Source organism: Terrapene carolina, unplaced genomic scaffold (assembly GCF_002925995.2).
Source record: "Terrapene carolina triunguis isolate 2854851 unplaced genomic scaffold, T_m_triunguis-2.0 Scaffold247, whole genome shotgun sequence".
Taxonomy (NCBI): Eukaryota; Metazoa; Chordata; order Testudines; family Emydidae; genus Terrapene; species Terrapene triunguis.
In genome coordinates this window covers 17,354,700-17,372,361 of record NW_020664598.1, presented here as the reverse complement: position 1 = coordinate 17,372,361, position 17,662 = coordinate 17,354,700, and the positions used below count along the sequence as shown (strand labels likewise).

The 17,662-nt window shown below is 40.8% G+C and overlaps 1 protein-coding gene across 3 annotated transcripts in view; it reads right to left on the bottom strand.

Moving 5' to 3' along the window:
- Positions 1 to 17,662, bottom strand: part of DENND5B (DENN domain containing 5B) — a 177,670-nt gene that overhangs the window by 36,154 nt on the left and 123,854 nt on the right. For all 3 annotated transcript variants that reach the window (XM_024202591.3, XM_024202593.3, XM_024202594.2), the window contains 2 exons: positions 5,866 to 5,959; positions 2,206 to 2,337 (listed from right to left, as the gene is read on the bottom strand). In XM_024202591.3, the coding sequence (XP_024058359.1) occupies positions 2,206 to 2,337; positions 5,866 to 5,959 (226 nt within the window). The remainder of the gene's footprint in view (positions 1 to 2,205; positions 2,338 to 5,865; positions 5,960 to 17,662) is intronic.

Genomic DNA, 17,662 nt, shown 5'->3' with positions numbered 1-17,662 from the left:
TCTGTGTGCACCAGCCCCCTACAGTTTGCATTTGTTTGTGGTAAGCTGCCCATAAGAAAAAGGTAACAGCTAGAAGTGACACAGATCTTTAGATGTAAAAAGCGACAAAGAGTCCTGTGGCACCTTATAGACTAATAGATGTATTGGAGCACCCACGAAAGCTTATGCTCCAATATGTCTGTTAGTCTATAAGGTGCCACAGGACTGTTGCTTTTTACAGATCCAGACTAACACGGCTACCCCTCCGATACTTGAGAACTTTAGATGGTTGCCCAGTCATAATATTTAGCACTTCTGTACTACGTTAGCTCTTCAAAATCACTGTATAAACATTAAACAAACTTAATCTAAAGCCTTTCAGCTTTTGAATGACTAGAAGTTGACAAAAACAGAGCTATTCCCTGTTGTGTTCTCTGCCCCCCTGAAGAAAAAGACTTCATTGAAAAGCAGCATCTTAAAAGAACCATTAAGGATCTTTCAAAAGAACAGCCCAACCTAGGCTGCTGTAGTGATACCTTTGTTACATCAGGTCTGGTGTTTGTTTAAGGCTGGGGTAGAATGAAGGGAAAGCTTCCTGTTTCATTTGCATGTGTAAATCAAGCAGACCTTGCTTATTTTTTTCCCCCTTAAAGTGCTCAGAGTTTAGGGGAGGAAAGTGAATGAGATTCTGCTTATACCAGCTGTGAAAAAGCAGAAGGGATCAAAATCTATTCTTGTGCAAAAATCTGTTCTCCCTGAAGTCAATAAGGCTACACAGGTGTAACTATCAGCAAGAATTGGCCTGTGTTCTCATTCCCTTCTCGAATCACACACATTCCATGCTTACTCAACATTTTCCACTTGGGAAAGAAGTTAGTTTGAGTTGGGGCAGAAAAATGAGGACTAACTTCAGGTTCATTTAGCTTTAAGTTTTTGGAATGAAACTCAAAAGAAATCAAACGTGAGGTACTTTTATGATGGATTGAACTGCTAGAGAACCAGCAGAAGGACAGATCCTGCCTTTGGCCTATTCAGCCAGTCTTTCTATCATAGCCTGCTAAGAAGTGGATTTAAAATCCTTGAGAAAGAGGGGAGGGAGAAACCTACAACATTATGTGTTGAGCTTCCTCCAGTACTTTTGCAACCCCTTAAAAGTACAAAGATGCATTGGCCTGTGGAAGTAGGCTGAGCATAAGGAAAGAACTTGGTTGCCTGTGCATCCCAGTACAGAAAAATACATCAAAGAAAAAAATTGGATTTCTTTGATTTTTAGTACAGTTCAATACAGTATTGAACACAGTTCATCATAAATCTGAAGTCCCTCGATGGAAGGTACCATAAAAGTTAAAGTACTGGTATCCAGAATGGGATGTTTTGTTTTGTGTTTCCTACAGATGTGTGGGAATTGGTTCCTTATACATGAGAGGGGCAATAGTTCCGACTGGCGCTGGATAGTGTGTGTGCAGGTTCTGTGCAAGCTTCCCACCCTACTGCTCTGGTACTGCCTCTTCCCCCTGCCATCCCCTTGCCCTGCCCCACCACAGGCACTCACCAGTTGTCCAGAAACAGGACCCAGCACACATAGAAGATGACTGACAGGCACTAGGATCCAGAAGGCAGCGTCCTGGAGCTGCCTGCTAGCCTCAGCTGAGGAGAAGGACAGAGGGAGCTTCTTCCCTCCCTGACAGTTAAGCAGCGCTCCGGAGAAATCGGGGGTAGGGGAAACTTTGGGGGTGCAGGGGAGGGGGAAAACAATGCCTTCTCAAACTACACCGACGGCTGGCATGGGTTCCTGTGGTAACTGGATTTTTAGTGTCCGGTCACCAGTGTTAACTGGATACTTGACCACATGCTCCTGCAGTGCGGGGAGATGCAGACGGGTCTGCTGCTGCCAGCTGAGTTCCTTCCAAGCCACACGGGACTGCTTTGCCTTTCCTGCTGGCAGGAGCACTCCAGCAGGACTGCGTGAGCAAGCTCACTCCCCCTCACCCGGCCACGGCCCCTGCCTGACCAGTAGGGCCTAAAAATAGGAGGGCCTAAGACTATAGCATACCAGGAGACCAGCTCAGGGGCTAATTCTGTAAGGTCTCAAGCCAGAGAACTACCAGTGAAACCAATGGGAGTTTGGTTGTTATGGATCTTTCCTGCAACTCCTCCACAAAGACATTTTCATTCTGCTTATAGAAGGGTGGAAAACGTACATTTAAAAAAAAAAAAAAAAGTTACCTTCATGCGACATTCTTTCAGTAACCCTTCCACAAATTTCCAGTTTGTCTGAGCAATTACAGCTGGAGAAAGGTCTGAGAGTTTGGGTTGCCTTAAATTTTTCCCCAAACTCCTTGCCTCCTGCATGTATTTCTAAAAAACAGAATTTGCATTAATATGACATCACAGAAATTCCCTGGCTTCCTTAACTGTTGACAGACAAGCACGGATATAAAAAGGACTCAGAGCATGTAAATCTATGCACTGTAGTGATTTATCTGAAGCTTTAAGTATAGGAGTGGAGAAGTGTAACACTCCACAGGCCAACAGGAAAAAAAACAATAAAAAACAAACAACAAACAAACAAAAAAAAAAACCACTCCAGTGTGGTATGTGCAATCAAAACGTCAAACAGAACTAGCCAGTGGATTGTGTCATTAGCTAGTAGTACAGAGTTAGCCAAAATGATACCTTCAGTCAGCATAAAAGTCCAAACCTGCATTAAACATTTCTTTCCATTGTTATTTGATTTTCACTAGTAAAAGGGATGAAAAAACCAACTGAATAGTCTGAAGAACACAGTATGGAGCTGAATGAAAAATACTTTGGAAAGAAACTAGAAAAACAATGTGTGGGAAGGGGAAGGAAGAGGGATTAATTGATTTCAAAGAATTTTGGCTGAGGAAAAAAAGATGTGGGATAAGTTGGCTCTTGTCCTTACTGACAATAAACTTTATCACTGGGGAGTTTATTAATTCTTAGACTTGTTTTAAACAAAACTCCATTTTTGGACTCATTTTGGAAAATGCAAGGTACAGACAAACAGTGTAAAGCCAAGGTTTTAAAAACATGAGTGCCTAAAGTTCATCTAAATCTGATCTGATATTCAGAAGTGCTGAACACCTATTGATGCTAGAGAGAGCGCTATGAGCTTAGCACTTCTAAAAGTTAGACCACAGATGTAGGTGCTTAAATGTGGAGTTAAGAGCCTAACTTTAGGCACACATTTTTTAAATAAAATTTTGTAAAACTCAGCAGACAAATACTTAAAAATAGGTCTGATGATTACAAGTTTGATATTCTATTGGAATAATGTTGAATAAGACAATTTAAAAGTATGATGCTCATGTCCCCATATTGTAATGAACGGTCTCCTGCTATGGGTAGGTGTTGTCTCCCTCATCCATACAAGATTCGAGAATTCCCCACTTGTTTTCATCCATTTAATTCTTTATGCACTTAAGGCCCCACAGAAGGACTGGATGGTACTTCCTTCAGAGATATATAATGCTGCTGTTTAATTGGGCTGCAGGGCTTACTTTATACTAGACAATGCACAGGGACTGAGCGTGCTGTCTCTGCAGCACTTTCAGACCTTCCCTGTCTGGAGAGAAGATAATTTTAAACTCGTTTGTTTAATGAAAACAAAATCCAAAACTTGTGTCGCTGTAAGTTGACCAAAATTGCTTGAGCATGAAAAAAAAAAAAGAAATGGTGGAGGATCATGGCAGAATGCAAAATTTGGACAAGTCAGCTCACAGCCTGTTCAATAGATCTGATAGGAGATGAGCACGTACGCCTGGTTATCATCTCTAATTAAACCCAAAACATTGTTATGCATAAATAAGATGAGAAAGAAATAAAAACCATTAAAAAGTTGTTTTAGGCAATAATGAAATGAAAGTATTCTGTTCATCAACTGGTAGCCTCACAATAGTAGTTTCATCTAATTTGTGCCAAAATAATAAACATTATGAAAACAGTGAAAAGGGAATAGCTAATAGGGATAGATACAAACTTCTCTTTAAAGGGAAAGGGATAAAGAAAATAGATCCAAGTGCGGTCATAGTCTGAAGAGTGAAAAAATTTAGACAACCTTACTCTATTCCTTAGCATGTCATCAAATCATAATGTATTATACTTAAACATGTTTAGTCCTGCTAATTCTATTGGTCCTGCAAGTTCTACAGAAGAGCAAGTCTGCTACAGAAAGAGCGAGTTGGATTCTATTCTGCCTGTGCATCAGTATCAACCAACTACCATCACTACCTAAGCTTTCACTGCAGAATCTTTACTTGTGGCCTATCATCACAGCCCAGAAGGACACAGCTTGCATTTGAGATCCTAAGCAGTGAAAAAAAATAACGTTGGGAGGATAAACTTAGCCAGAGGGTTAAAATGAAATCCCATGACTTCACTTTCAGTGTTACTTTTCTGACTATAACCACACTTCAGTAACTACAGGGGTGTGCGTATATGCTACAAAAAGGAGAGATTGAAGTGATGTTGAAGAGAGTGATTCCTTATTCTAGTAACATCTCTCAAAGCAGCGTTCAGCAAAAAAACATACCAGGCAGCATTCAGAGAAGGATTTTTTAGGCGGTCGTGCAGGAGGGGGTGGCCCCTGATCCCACTCCCAGAATGCCATTGAGTTCTGACGAATCAAAAGCTCCTCCGATGGCTAAGAGGAGGCAGATATACCAATGGCAGAAAAGCCCGAAAGAGAGGAGACAAAGCAAAACAAGCATGCATATGACCCAACAAACAACAACAACAAAAAAGAAAGAAAAAATTAAATAGATGATGAAGCACCGAAAGGGTTACGTTGAGATATACACAACGCAATGTTTAGAACTATATTTACAAAGTCACATTAACAAAAATAGTCACAAACTTTTATAAATGCTGTTTTGCTTTGTTTCAATGAAACTGAATTTTAAAGTTGTGATTGAAGAATTCAATTTTACTTATTAATGTTTTAATTCCAAAGAGCAACATTGGTAAAGTTTATTCAGTAAGGTCAATGGCAAAACAGTATAAAGGTTTGGTGGATTTTTTTTTGCGAATGATAAAAATAGCACAAGAACTACAGTCACAGTGAAAAACATGGCAGAAATTTTTTTTTAAACAATCAAAAGGAGAAACTGAAGAGACAGAAAAAAGCATACAAGTAATTGAGGCTTACAAGATGTGTGGAAGTTTCCAAGCTTTGGATACAAGTTAAAAAAAACAAAACACCAAACACTTCCCTTTTAAATGGGCTAACTAGTAAAAGTTTCTAATCTATGCAACACAAAAGAACGCTTACAATAAATCCTCCTCCTTTTTGTCTCCAAGTGGTCAGTATTTATCATAACATCTCTGAAAAACTCAAATACTTTTTCTTGGCCCAAATCTGCCAACTCCCTCCACACAAATGGGTCTGCCTGCATAAAGTACAGTTGTAGGATTGGGGTCTATATTAGCAAAAGTCTGTTTATGGCAAACAGTCTGTTTTATTACAATGCAGAGCCTCAGAGGTTAGTATTTTAAAATTTTGATTTGTTATAAGATGGAAAAATTGGTGTAAAATATTAAGTCCGACTTCCCCCCTTTCATTTGCATTTTGTAGTATATGTGTTCACGAATTTTCAGCTACAGTAGTAATCTAAACAATCTACACTAATACACTGCTTTACAGTTCTTCAATTTAGAAAATACAAAATCTCTACAGCGCATGGACACAGTTTTGAATATCTTAAAATTACATACTATATATAAATGATATGTACATCATGAAATGGTCACAAAAATGAATGAAAACCTTCTGGTATCAAAACATTGCCGGAGGCAGCAAAATACACTTTGATTAAGTCTACGTTCTTTGACTGAAGTCCCCTGGTGCCTGCAGATATCACTTACCTCTCTTAAATCATTGTCCAGTCCAATATGTTCTGAATGTTGTCTAAGGCGATCTTTCCTGCGCTGTGTTGTGGCACTTCGACTGGCCCACCGACTGAAATTATGTAATAAGAGAAATCAGAAGAGAGAGCTTTTGTCAGTAGTTGCAGTAAGCCTGAAAGAATTATGCATTTCAAGAAGCACACATGCCTAAAAATTTGTGAATTACAATGCGTATTAGTTTTGATGAATTTCTGACAACCCTAAAGGTAAGGCTTCATGGCAGATGAGGAACCAGCGAGACCCAAGAAAACAGGATGCCAAATGCTTGCCAGGGTCTCATGTAACACAGCACAAGTTACTAGTGACTGGCTGATGACTGTGTACAGATTAGGATATATAAATCAGAGCACGAGGAAATAGTATTTATTTACCTTAACCCAAAAAAAAGTGTTTGACATTTTTGAACATTCAATTTGTATGCCACTCCTTTGTAATTAACTTGTTTGTCAACATTGGCATGAAGGTTGAATTTCATATTATCTGTCCTGGTGCATATTTTTAACAACCTTTATATGCCAAGTTGAATAAAAATGCTGTGTAATGTTGTATACAGGACACAAACCGTAGCACACCAGCAAAATTACGTTAGTGCAGCCTGAATTTAAGGTTTATAGTTTTAAGTGGGGGAGGGGAGGGAAACATTCTACAATACATGAGTTGGATTTAGTAGAGTTTTGTTGGTTTGTTTATTTATTTTAAAACAACTGACCAGGAATATAATTAGCAACACCATCATCTTTGGTGACACTTCTATTGCAGATTCATTACATGCTAAAATAAATAAAATATACGGGGATGTAGCAGTTTGTATAATAAATTACAGGATTCAGTTCCTCCTCACATTGCTAGCAAACAAAATCTGACCATTACTACTGCCCACAGGACTATGCTAGTTCACATCAACCTCCTGGCACTGATATTGTGCATTTCCTCAATCAAAGGAAATACAAGGAAAAACCAGTGGTGGGCCAAAGTAATGTTAAAAGTTAATTAGAACTTTGTTTGATTAGGTCTGTAATGAGTGAGATCTCAAAGGAGAGGTGAAGGGCAGACAATAGTACCTAATTTTAAAAAGAGAAATAAAGAAGACCCAGAGATTTATAGACCAGTCAGCTTAACTTCGATATCTGGAAGGATAGTTGAACAAAATATTAAACTATTTATGAGCACCTAAAGGATAATAAGGTAATAAGTAATAGCCAACACGGATTTGTCAATTACAAATCATGCCAACCAAACTAATTTCCTACTTTGATCAGGTTACTGGCATAGTAGATGGCGGCGGGGGCGGGAAGCAGAAGATGTGATTTATCTCAAGTTTGTGTCAGAAGCTTTACTAATCTCCCACTTGATATTCTCATAACCAAACTAGGGAAATGTGGTCCAGATGCAATTTCTACAAGATGGGTGCACAACAGATTCAAAGACCATACTTAAAGAGTATTTACTAATGATTTACTGTCAATCTGGGAGGGGGTATCTAGAGGGGTCTTGCAAGGGTCTGTCCTGAGTACCAGCACTATTCAATATTTTCATTAATGACAGATAATTTTGTGGAGAGTACACTTATAAAATTTATGAATGACACCAAGCTGGAAGAGGTTGCAAGCACTTTGGAGGGCTGGATTAGAATTCAAAACAACCTTGATAAACGAGGTTTGGTCTGAAATCAATAAAATGAAATTAAATAAAGACAAGGGCAAAGTACTACATTTAGGAAGGAAAAAAATCAAATGCACAAATTCAAAATGGGAAGTAAGTGACAAGGCAATAATACAAGAGACAAGGCGGGTAAGGTAATATCTTTAATTGGACCAACTTCTGTTGGTGAGAGGCAACAGTACTGCAGAGAAGTATCTGGGGAGTATAGTGGATCACCAATTGAACATTAGCCAACAATGTGATGAAGTTGCGAAAAAGGCTAATATCACTGCTTTTTTTCTTTTTCTTTTTTAAATAAACCCAAGACTGTCATATATGACATATTAGAAATAATTGTCCGACTTTACTGAGTGCTGGTGAGGCCTCAGCTGGAGGCTTGCGTCCAGGTTTGGGTGCCACGCTTTAAGAAAGATGTAGACGAACTGGAGACAGTCCAGAGGAGAGCAACAAAAATGATTAAAGGTTTAGAAAACCTGACCTGTGAGGAAAAATTTAAAAAACTGGGCATGTTGAGTTTGGAGAAAAGATGACAGAAGGAGGACTTGATAACAGTCTTCAAATATGTTAAGGGCTGTTATAAAGAGGATGGGGATCAATTTGTTCCCCACATCCACTGACAGTAGGGCAACAAGTAATCGGCTTCATCTGCAGCAAGGTAAATTTAGGTTTGATATAAGGAAAAACTTTAACCGAAAAGATAGTTAACTACTGAAATAAGTTACCAAGGGAAGTTGTGGAATCCCCGCTATTGGAGGTTTTTAGGAACAGGTTAGACAACCCCCTATCACGGATTGAAAAGGCAAACTTGGTCCTGCCTCAGCATGGGTGGGGGGCAAGATAGACCAAATGACTTTTCAAGGTTCCTTCCAGGTCTGCATTTCTATGATTCTTTACAGGATAGTTTATTTTAAACAAGCTCATTGGATGTCATTTAAATCCACAAGGCAATTCATTTTCGAGATCTCTATTTACTCACATATGGCACCCACCTCTGTGGAGTACAAGTAACAAGGTACTAATAATGATTTCTCTTTATCGGCATGAAGGGACTATTGTGGGAAAGCCTAGGCAAAAGGTGCTGTTCATTTTTGTAAACACTTTGGATGCTCCCACTCCCAGGCAAAGAATGGAGTCTGATCGTCCAGAACTCTGTTTCTAAATGCATTGCTTAGCCATTCCAGCTCAGAAACACGCCACTGCCACACTTTAGAAGCTTGAGCTAGAAACGAAGTATACGTCTATGCCTGTATAATAGTATAAATTGGGTTAATCCCGAACAGGCCATATTTTGACTAGTCCCTGTTTGTGCTCACAATGGAGTATGGGTGGGAAACTGTGAGCCACATATAAAGGGTGAGAAAGCTCCTTGTGACCCTTCTTCCATCCTTCACCATGAACTTTTAATGCAGGAGCTATCAACAAGTGCAGTATCTGTGCTCAGGAGTGTGCAGGGATTGCTTCCTCCTAGTGCTTCTGAAGACAGTCCCCTTAAAGGAGGCAGAGAGGAGGATGGGCCATGGTCTCATTTCCATACAGGACAGCAGAGCTGGCCAGAGATGTATTCTACATCCTGAGCCCTCCCTAGAACTTCTGGGGGAAAGGTGGAGATTCTAAACTGCCCCCCGCAAACAATCAGGGCTGTGACTAAAAGCCATAATTACACCGTGTAGGTGCTGTATCTTTTACACATACCCTCCAGCAAAATTTAGTTCTAGGTATGTGCACTATCCAAACACTGGAGGAAGTGTAAGAAAATATGCATCAATATTTTATATTTTAATGCCTTGAGAGAGAAATTGCAAAGCAAAAATAAAGAACAGTTAAACCCCAATTTCTGTGCTGCATGCCCCACGCTGGGGGATGGCAGGGGAATTCAAGCATGGTAATACATTTCTATTAACCTCTTTACAACTCTCCCTCCCTCTAATTTGTAAATCTCCTTGGTACTTCCAGGTTCAGTGAAGTCATGCCAGAAAGTCCTGTTCTGTGTTATCATAAAATAGTTTAAGTTGCATGCTTTGCAGCAATCAGACTTCTGGGACCTGCAATATTTGATTGTGAGATTTCTTCAGGGAACCAGGACTACCAAGAATATGAACAAGGGTATTTAGCTTGATGAATTTTACACCAAATATTTAGAATTGGAGATACTACGTACATCTTTACTTCAAATTTTCAGAGAGTCGGGAAAATTGTAGTAGATTTTCATTTATATCCAGTGGAATTCTCTCATCTAAAAAATAGCTATCCAGTACTGTTCTTAGAAACAGTGTAGCCTTAAAGATTCCAGACCCAGGGGACAACTGTAAAAGCATTCTTTACACCAAAGTCAGTTGCAGGCCTAGAGGAAACCAGTTACTGGTTTCTGTCTTTGCAACATACTATTATTAATCATTTGCATTGCAGTAGTGCTAAGGAGTTCTGGTCATGGGTGAGGGCCAGGCTCCACTGTGCTAGGCACTGTACAAAATACAGAATAAAAAGATAAACTCTTTGGGGCATAGACTAACCAATCCAAGTAGCTGTGCAGTTCTCATGGTATTATACAATTCTTGTTTGTTTCAAATCTTTGAAACAAACTTGTTTTGCTGGGGGGTGGGGGGAAGAGAAGAGTTAATTACTGTATCAATTTATAAATGCACATTAAACATACTGCCAGTTAAGGCAGCTATTAAAGCCAAGAATGGGAAAGCCCTCCAACACCTGCAAAATGGTCATGGCTTTCCATTGCTCCAGCCCTGGACTGGAGTTGAACTAATGATCTAGTGGTGAGAAGCAAGTGCTAACTCCTTTCTCAAAGGAATACATTAGTGACACAAGCATCTTTACACCTTCCCAGAAACCTCAAAATATACAATCTTGTGATTTTAGTAAGTCACCACCATTTTTCAAAGCTAAAGCCAGTGGCACTTTACATAACTAATGGCAATTTTACACTTTGAAGATCTTCAGCCAATAAAGATATAGTAGAGAAAAAAACCCCTCAAGAAACAAAATAGGACAGAAATAATTTTTACTTCCGATCAATATCTGGCTTAGCTTTTTAACCCCACTTAACTTTTAATATTTAGTCTGAACTCTGGACACATCTTTGGTCCCCTCCCACCCAATTATTGGAAAATCAAACTGGTCCAGATGGTGCATGCTTGAGCTGAGTGCTCACTTAAGGCTATGTCGACACTACAAGTTAGGGGTGAGATTCCCCTTCTCTTGTGCACAGACTAACGTGAGGTCTCTTCAAGCTAGCACGAGTCTAAATAGCAGTGAAACGGCTGGAGCACTGGCAGCAGAGGCACAGCTGGGCTGTGCAGAATACAAACCCGCCTGAAACCAGAGGGTATTTACTCTGCATGGCTCAGCTATGCCTCTGCTGCCATTACCGTTCTACCGCAGCTACACTGCCATGCAGACTCCTGGCAGCTTGGTGACTAAGGAGGGAGGAGAGGGGGAAGAGTCTGAGCATCCCACTGGGACTTTGAATCTCCTGGGGGAGATGGCTGGAATGTTTTGTGAAGAATTAACAGGAGATAAGCAGGGAAGATAAAGGAATTTTAGAACATTTAAGCTTTTTTCTTCTTGGGCCACACAGGTCTGGCCTGAAATCTCATTGTTAGAAAAATCAAGCTGTTTTAATATTTAATGGCAGAGATCAGATTTAAAATTAAATTTCTCTCTTCATACATACATGGACCTCATACTTTCTGTATCTATGAGTGACCTATTTTGTTTATTCCTCAGAAAGAAGAATATGCTACTACTAATATGGTTCTGGTTACTTCTGAGGACCGTCCTGTGGAATGCCCTGGAACAAATGGTAAATATGAGTAGGGAACAATAGGTCACTTTGGTATGCTCCTGTCATCTCACTTCCACAGTATTCATGAAGGAAGTACTCCTGTCAGCGTATTATTTCGGCGGAGGAGCAGAGAAAGGATTCTTCCACTCAAACAGGGGGAATCATATGAGCAAGCCCCTGAAAAGAAGTCTATTGACAAGGAAGTCCTGGCAAGTAGAAAGTAAACAAACTACTCTTCAGTACTTTAAACTTATTTTAGATAAGGATGTGTGCATGCGCATGGTGGGAAGGGATTAACGATGTCCATTTCTAAAGAGAACATATCTGCGGTGGTTAATTTCTCTAATAAAATAGCATGAAAGGCAATGTCAAGGTTGATCGGCATAAAAACAATATACTTATACAGCTCTCTCACATACACAAGGACTAAACTTCAGTATTGCAGTCAGGCATATTTTTCCTTTCCAACAGATGAAAAGGGGAAGGGAGTGAGTGGAAGCAGTTTATGATTCATAGTTACGGCACGTGCTGCACCATATACAACATACTGACAGGGCACAAGAACATGAAGCAACTGCATTTAATGTTAACTTAATAGGTTACGTGTTCATTTAACCAACACTCATCACCACCACTAAGATGGACACACTCAGAACACAGAGGGGAAGGAGACAAGAAATACATTCACCTATAGCATAGAAGATAAGCCCTTCGAGGAAGAGCAGCTGCCAAGGTAGATTGGTTTTTAAGCTTACAAACCTTGGCAGTTCACCTTTTACCTACAAGTTACATATGTTTTAAACCTTCTCATGTGCATGAAATAGCTTGATCTTTTGTTGCCAGCATTATTGTGCCATAAACTGGTGACCATCAATCAACTTCTCCAGCTTTTGTATTCATTTACTAGCAAGGAGATTTATTACACCTTCAGAACAAATGGAGGCATGCGTGCGTACACACACAGTATAGGGTGTGTGTGTGTGTGTGTGTGAGACAGAGAGAGAGATGTATATGCAAACAATTCTGCATTTGATCTGCTCAGTTTAATATACTTCTATACAGAGTTAGAATATCAACAAATACAACAAAAGCTCTAGTAGCCGCCAAATCAAAGTGGCACTGAACAGAAGGTCAAAACCAAGATCAGTACCTTGCAATATACAGCTTTGGTGACAATTTGGGGCGTGAGGTGTGTTCTGTACTAGATTTCTGTAGCAGATTTCTACATTCAACTCTGGAGGATAAAGAGAGCTGAGGTTTTTTACAGGGCAGAATAGAATTTTTTTGCGACTTCATTGCTTTGGTGGTAACAGGAGATTTTTAAATAGCTAATGTGGAGAAAAAGCGAAGTAAAATGACTTGCAGCCATTCTGTTTTGCACTGTAATCTTGTCAGATTATATAAATGGAAGTGATTTGGAGAAATGACATAAAACCACCTAGTGCTGCAGGAAGTGGTGATGACAATTCCACAGGTACCACTTTTCTCTTAGACTCCGTACTAAACCATTTCTCCCATGTGGTGTTTGGACTGCGAACTCCTTAAGGCAGGATCTTTGTAAGGTGACAAACACCACACACACACACACACACACACACGGTATAGACATAATAAGTACATGGCGCTGTGGGGCACTGTAGGAATGGGGATGCATATTTTTCATGTCAACTTTAGTTTTTCATGCATGACATTTTACAAGCCATTTTATTAATGCAGATCTAGCCATTTCTCAAAGGGTAGAGCAAGAGGCACCATATCATTATAATGCTCTTAGACTGGGTTTGACCAAGGGAGCAAAAATTAAAAGGCTCAAGTATTGGGTTTTGAATCCTCTAAACCATCCCGTTCCAACCCCTGATTCACTTTCAGTCAGACTGCATACATATAGTTAGAATAAGTCAAATAAGTCTTAATGAAAAGCATTTGAACACATCGTTGAAATAGAGCATTCCCATTACTCGTCACTGCTCTGCCATATTAAGTATCCAACATACATCTGAAATATATGTTATTATTTACACTTCAAATAGAAAAAAACGGGTTCCTTTATTATTTGTATGGGTTACACAAGATCTGCATTTCAAGCTGATGGATCCTCACTGCCTTTTACTTAGATGCAGTGCAAAGATGCCTCATTCTATGCAAAGTGACAATGCGGCTGCTTAGGTGGTCATTTAAAAAAGGCCTTATAAAAGCCACCATCCTTAAAGTGGCTATTAACATGTGGAAAGGGAAGTCAAGGAAACATTAATATTTCTTGAGCACTTAGTGATATACAGAACACCTGGTCTCTGCCCCAATAGGCTTACAAAACTTAGTTTAAAAAAAACAGAATGAAGACCATTCACTAAGCAGAAACTAGGCAGAGGATAATACTTTGTACTTACTTAGCAATTCACATCATCTTTACAACCATTAACTAAACCTCAGTATCCCAGGGAGATGAGTAAGCAAGCAGTATTCCTATTTTAAAGGCAGGAAAATTGAGGCACCAAGTTTGTAAGACCATGGCAAAGCTGATCCTGTAACAAAAAAGATCCCAATTCCCAGGCCTGTGCTCAAACTGCTGGATTACACCTCTGTCTAGGATTGTTACAGAAGGGGTGCACAAAGTCACATAGGAAATAGGAGGCAGAGATAAGAGCACGAAGTCAGCTGGAAGTGGTGCAGGAAGAAAAACCAGACCAGAGACCAATGAGGAAAGGATGGTGGAAGATAAGAGAATGAGAGATATGGGAGAAGAAGAGAGGAGAAACAGGGCCAAACATGTAGAGTGGAGGAATAACAATTAACATGTAAGCAAAACATTTATCACTGACCACCCTCTTTAGGGGAAAGGGAACAGGGACAGAAGAGTCTCTGGGGCAAAAATCCATTCAGTAATTCATTGTAGGCACTCACTGCTCATTCTGCAAATTGCTTTGATACTCATACATTCCCATCCTTGATGCATGTTTTCCCTCGGTAATATTTAATCTCATGTATCAAGCTTCATGTTACAGAGTTACAACAATCAATTGAGACGGAAAACATTACAAAGGGCTTATTAAATTGTTTTACTTTGCGCTGTGAGCATATTTGATTCACTATAATTTAACAATGGACTAATCAAGAAATATTTATATAGCTTTGTTTTCTGTTATTAGGATTCTTTTACCATATTACTACTACAAAGATGGCAAACATTAGAAGTCCCATTAAGGTTGTAAAATCTGCTAGATCTTGAAACAGAAAACTTATACTCTCATCTTGCAGATGGGTCGATTTCAATGAGGATCAAAATTAATTGGACTTTTCCATAAAGTTGTCTCCTGTTTTATCCCAGTAGATATGGATAGAGGAGTTTGGATCGTTAGTAGCCACTAGCTTGTTATGGAATTCTTAAAATAAACTTGGAAGTTTTCTTTTCAAATGAAACAAGAGAAACTAAAGAACCATCAACATCCGACTTCAGGGGTGGGCAAACTTTTTGGCTCAAGGGCCACATTTGGGAATAGAAATTGTATGGCGGGCCATGAATGTTCACAAAATTGGGGTTGGGGTGTGGGAGGGGATGAGGGCTCTGGAGTGGGGCCAGAAATGAGGAGTTCAGGGTGCGGGAGGGGGCTCTGGGCTGGAGGAGTGGGTGAGGGCTCCGGCTGGGGAGTGCGGGGGCTCTGGGGATGAGGAGTTTGGCATGTAGGAGGGTGCTCCGGGCTGGGACTGAGGGGTTCAGAGTGCAGGAGGTGGATCAAGGCTGGGGCAGAGGTTTGGGGTGCGGGAAGGGGTGCAGGTTCCGGCTGGGGAATGCGGGGTTTGGGGTGCAGGAGGGTGCTCCGGGCTGGGATCGAGGGGTTTGGAGAGCGGGAGGGGGGGGGATCAGGGCTGAGGCAGGGGGTCAGGGCATGAGGAGAGGCTCACGGGTGCAGGCTCCGAGCAGCGCTTACTTCAAGCGGTTCCTGGAAGCAGTGGAATGTCCCTTCTCCAGCTCGCACGTGGATGCGCGGCCAGGTGGCTCTGCACACCGCCCAATCTGCACACACCTTCCCTGCAGCTCCCATTGGAGTGCTGGAGGGGGTCATTGGAGCGCCGGAGGGGGTCACTGGAGCATGTAAGATTCGGGGCAGGGCCATGCCACGGCTTCCGGGAGCCGTGTGGTGCGGCCCCCAACCCTGAACCCCAGCTGGAGCACCGGAGCGGGGCAAGCCCCAGACCCCGCTCTCCAGCTCATCAACATCCAACTTCAAGATCAATCCTTCCCATACAGGGACAACCACACCAGAGTGCTTCACATTATGGCCTTCTCAGCTAAGATGGTGAATAGTTGTGAAATACAAAAACCCTCAATGTTTACAGGAAAAAAAGTGAGAAACGCCTTACATAAGCCTCAAACACAAAGCATGTGACACCTGGATCACAGAGAAGACTTTCAAAAAGTTATCTTTTGGAAAGGCTGTGTAAATTGTTAAGACCAAAATAGTCATCAATAAAAATATTCCAAAACTCCAAATTAAAGTGTAAAAGACCTTTTACAGGATATTTTTGAGTCAACCCTCTCCTGCAGGATGGGGGACAGGAAGGAAGGTACTATAAAAAGTTCCCTGAATATACCATTAGGTGACAAGCTTCAATACTGTTCTTACTAAACACAGCAAGGGAAGAGGCAGTGTACATTGACAGGAGTTTCTGTCAGTGTAGGAACACCGCCTCCCCAGACAATGTTAGCTATGGAAGTAGTGCTTCTGTTGACACAGATCCATCTACACTGGAGATTTTGTCGGCATAACTACGTCGGTCGGGGGATGTGCTTTTTCACACCCATGCTCGATGTAGTTACGAAGAGAACACTTTTCAGTGTAGATTGAGCTTGAGGTCTTGTTTGAAAGCAAATTTGTACCAGTTTAACTCAAAAAGGGTATTTTTAAGCTGGTTTACTTAAACTGACACAAGTTGCATGTAGTCATACTTGTGTGTGTTTAAGAGGCTTATTTCAATTTAGCTTGCTGTTTAAAAAACAAACAAAAAGAAACTATTAATCTACAATCAAAATAAGTCACTCAAACCCAAACAAGAGTGCCTACGCACAAACTTGCAGTGGTTTAACTAAATCCAGAACACCTTTAACTAAACCAGTGCAAATCTGTGAGTAGACAAGGCTTTATACACAATAACGTATATGCCTATTTTGTGTCCCACATATACAAACTGTTGTAGCAGTCCAAACTCAAGTCCAGAAATACTTGGATACATTAGTTCCCATCTTCCTGCTCAGGTTCAGGTTCACATAAAAGCATCCTCTTCTCTCTTGTATAGGTAAAGCTCCTTTGTGCTCTGGTAGCTTTAAAACTGTGATCCCAGATCTCACTAGGGAATATTATATTGTCCAGAACTCTGGAGCCAAGTAGGTGTTAGCTGAACAAAGGAAAAATGTCCTTCCCACCAGACAAGGACAAGGACAACAGGGGAGGCCATGGGCAGGCTAAGCAACATCACACTCTGCAGCAGTGAGGGGGCTGATTGGGAGTGAAGCAAAGAAATGAATTGCCTCAGAGATATGGGAGGGAAGAGGGGCTGAGCAATACAACAGAACTGTACTGCCAGTTAAAATGGAGTGGAGGATGGGCCTAGTCAACATAAGCTTCACAAATAAATGCCTGGGGAGAAAAAGGTTGGACCAGGAGAACTGCACTGCTGAGTATAACTGGGGCTAAGCTGCAGGCTGAACACATGGTCAGTTAAGCTTCGTCTGCTCCACAATTGCTAATTATATTTTAGCTAACAGTTGAAAACTGTAGTGTAGTCAACATTTGTTTCTAGATATATGTTTATCACTAGGGTCCACCTGATGTCACTCAGCCCACACCCCACTCCCTCCCTCTGGAAACCAGACACCATTTCTTGCCCAGAGCGTACTTCTACTTATAGAATCATAGGACTGGAAGGGACCTTGAGAGGTCATCTAGTCCAGTCTCCTTGTTCCAGGCTACTGAGCAATGAGATTTTTCTGGGACCACAAACATTTTCAAAAGCCAGCACAGCACAAAAGGAATATCCTAGGGTTAAACATGACTAGGAACAAACTTTTAGTTCACGCTACCATTTGCTACAGGGTTAGTTAACATGTGTTACAACACAGGTAGAAAACTGTGGCACAGACATCTTTGGTGCTCTGAACCGAGATCCATGGTAACTGCGGAGAGTTAATCAGCTCCAGTCACGTAATGGTAGTGCTTGCCTTTCTGCCCGAGACAACTAATTTAGTTTGCTTGTCAATACAAAGCAGGTTTTGTAGTAAAATTACCTTCAATTGGCAATAAG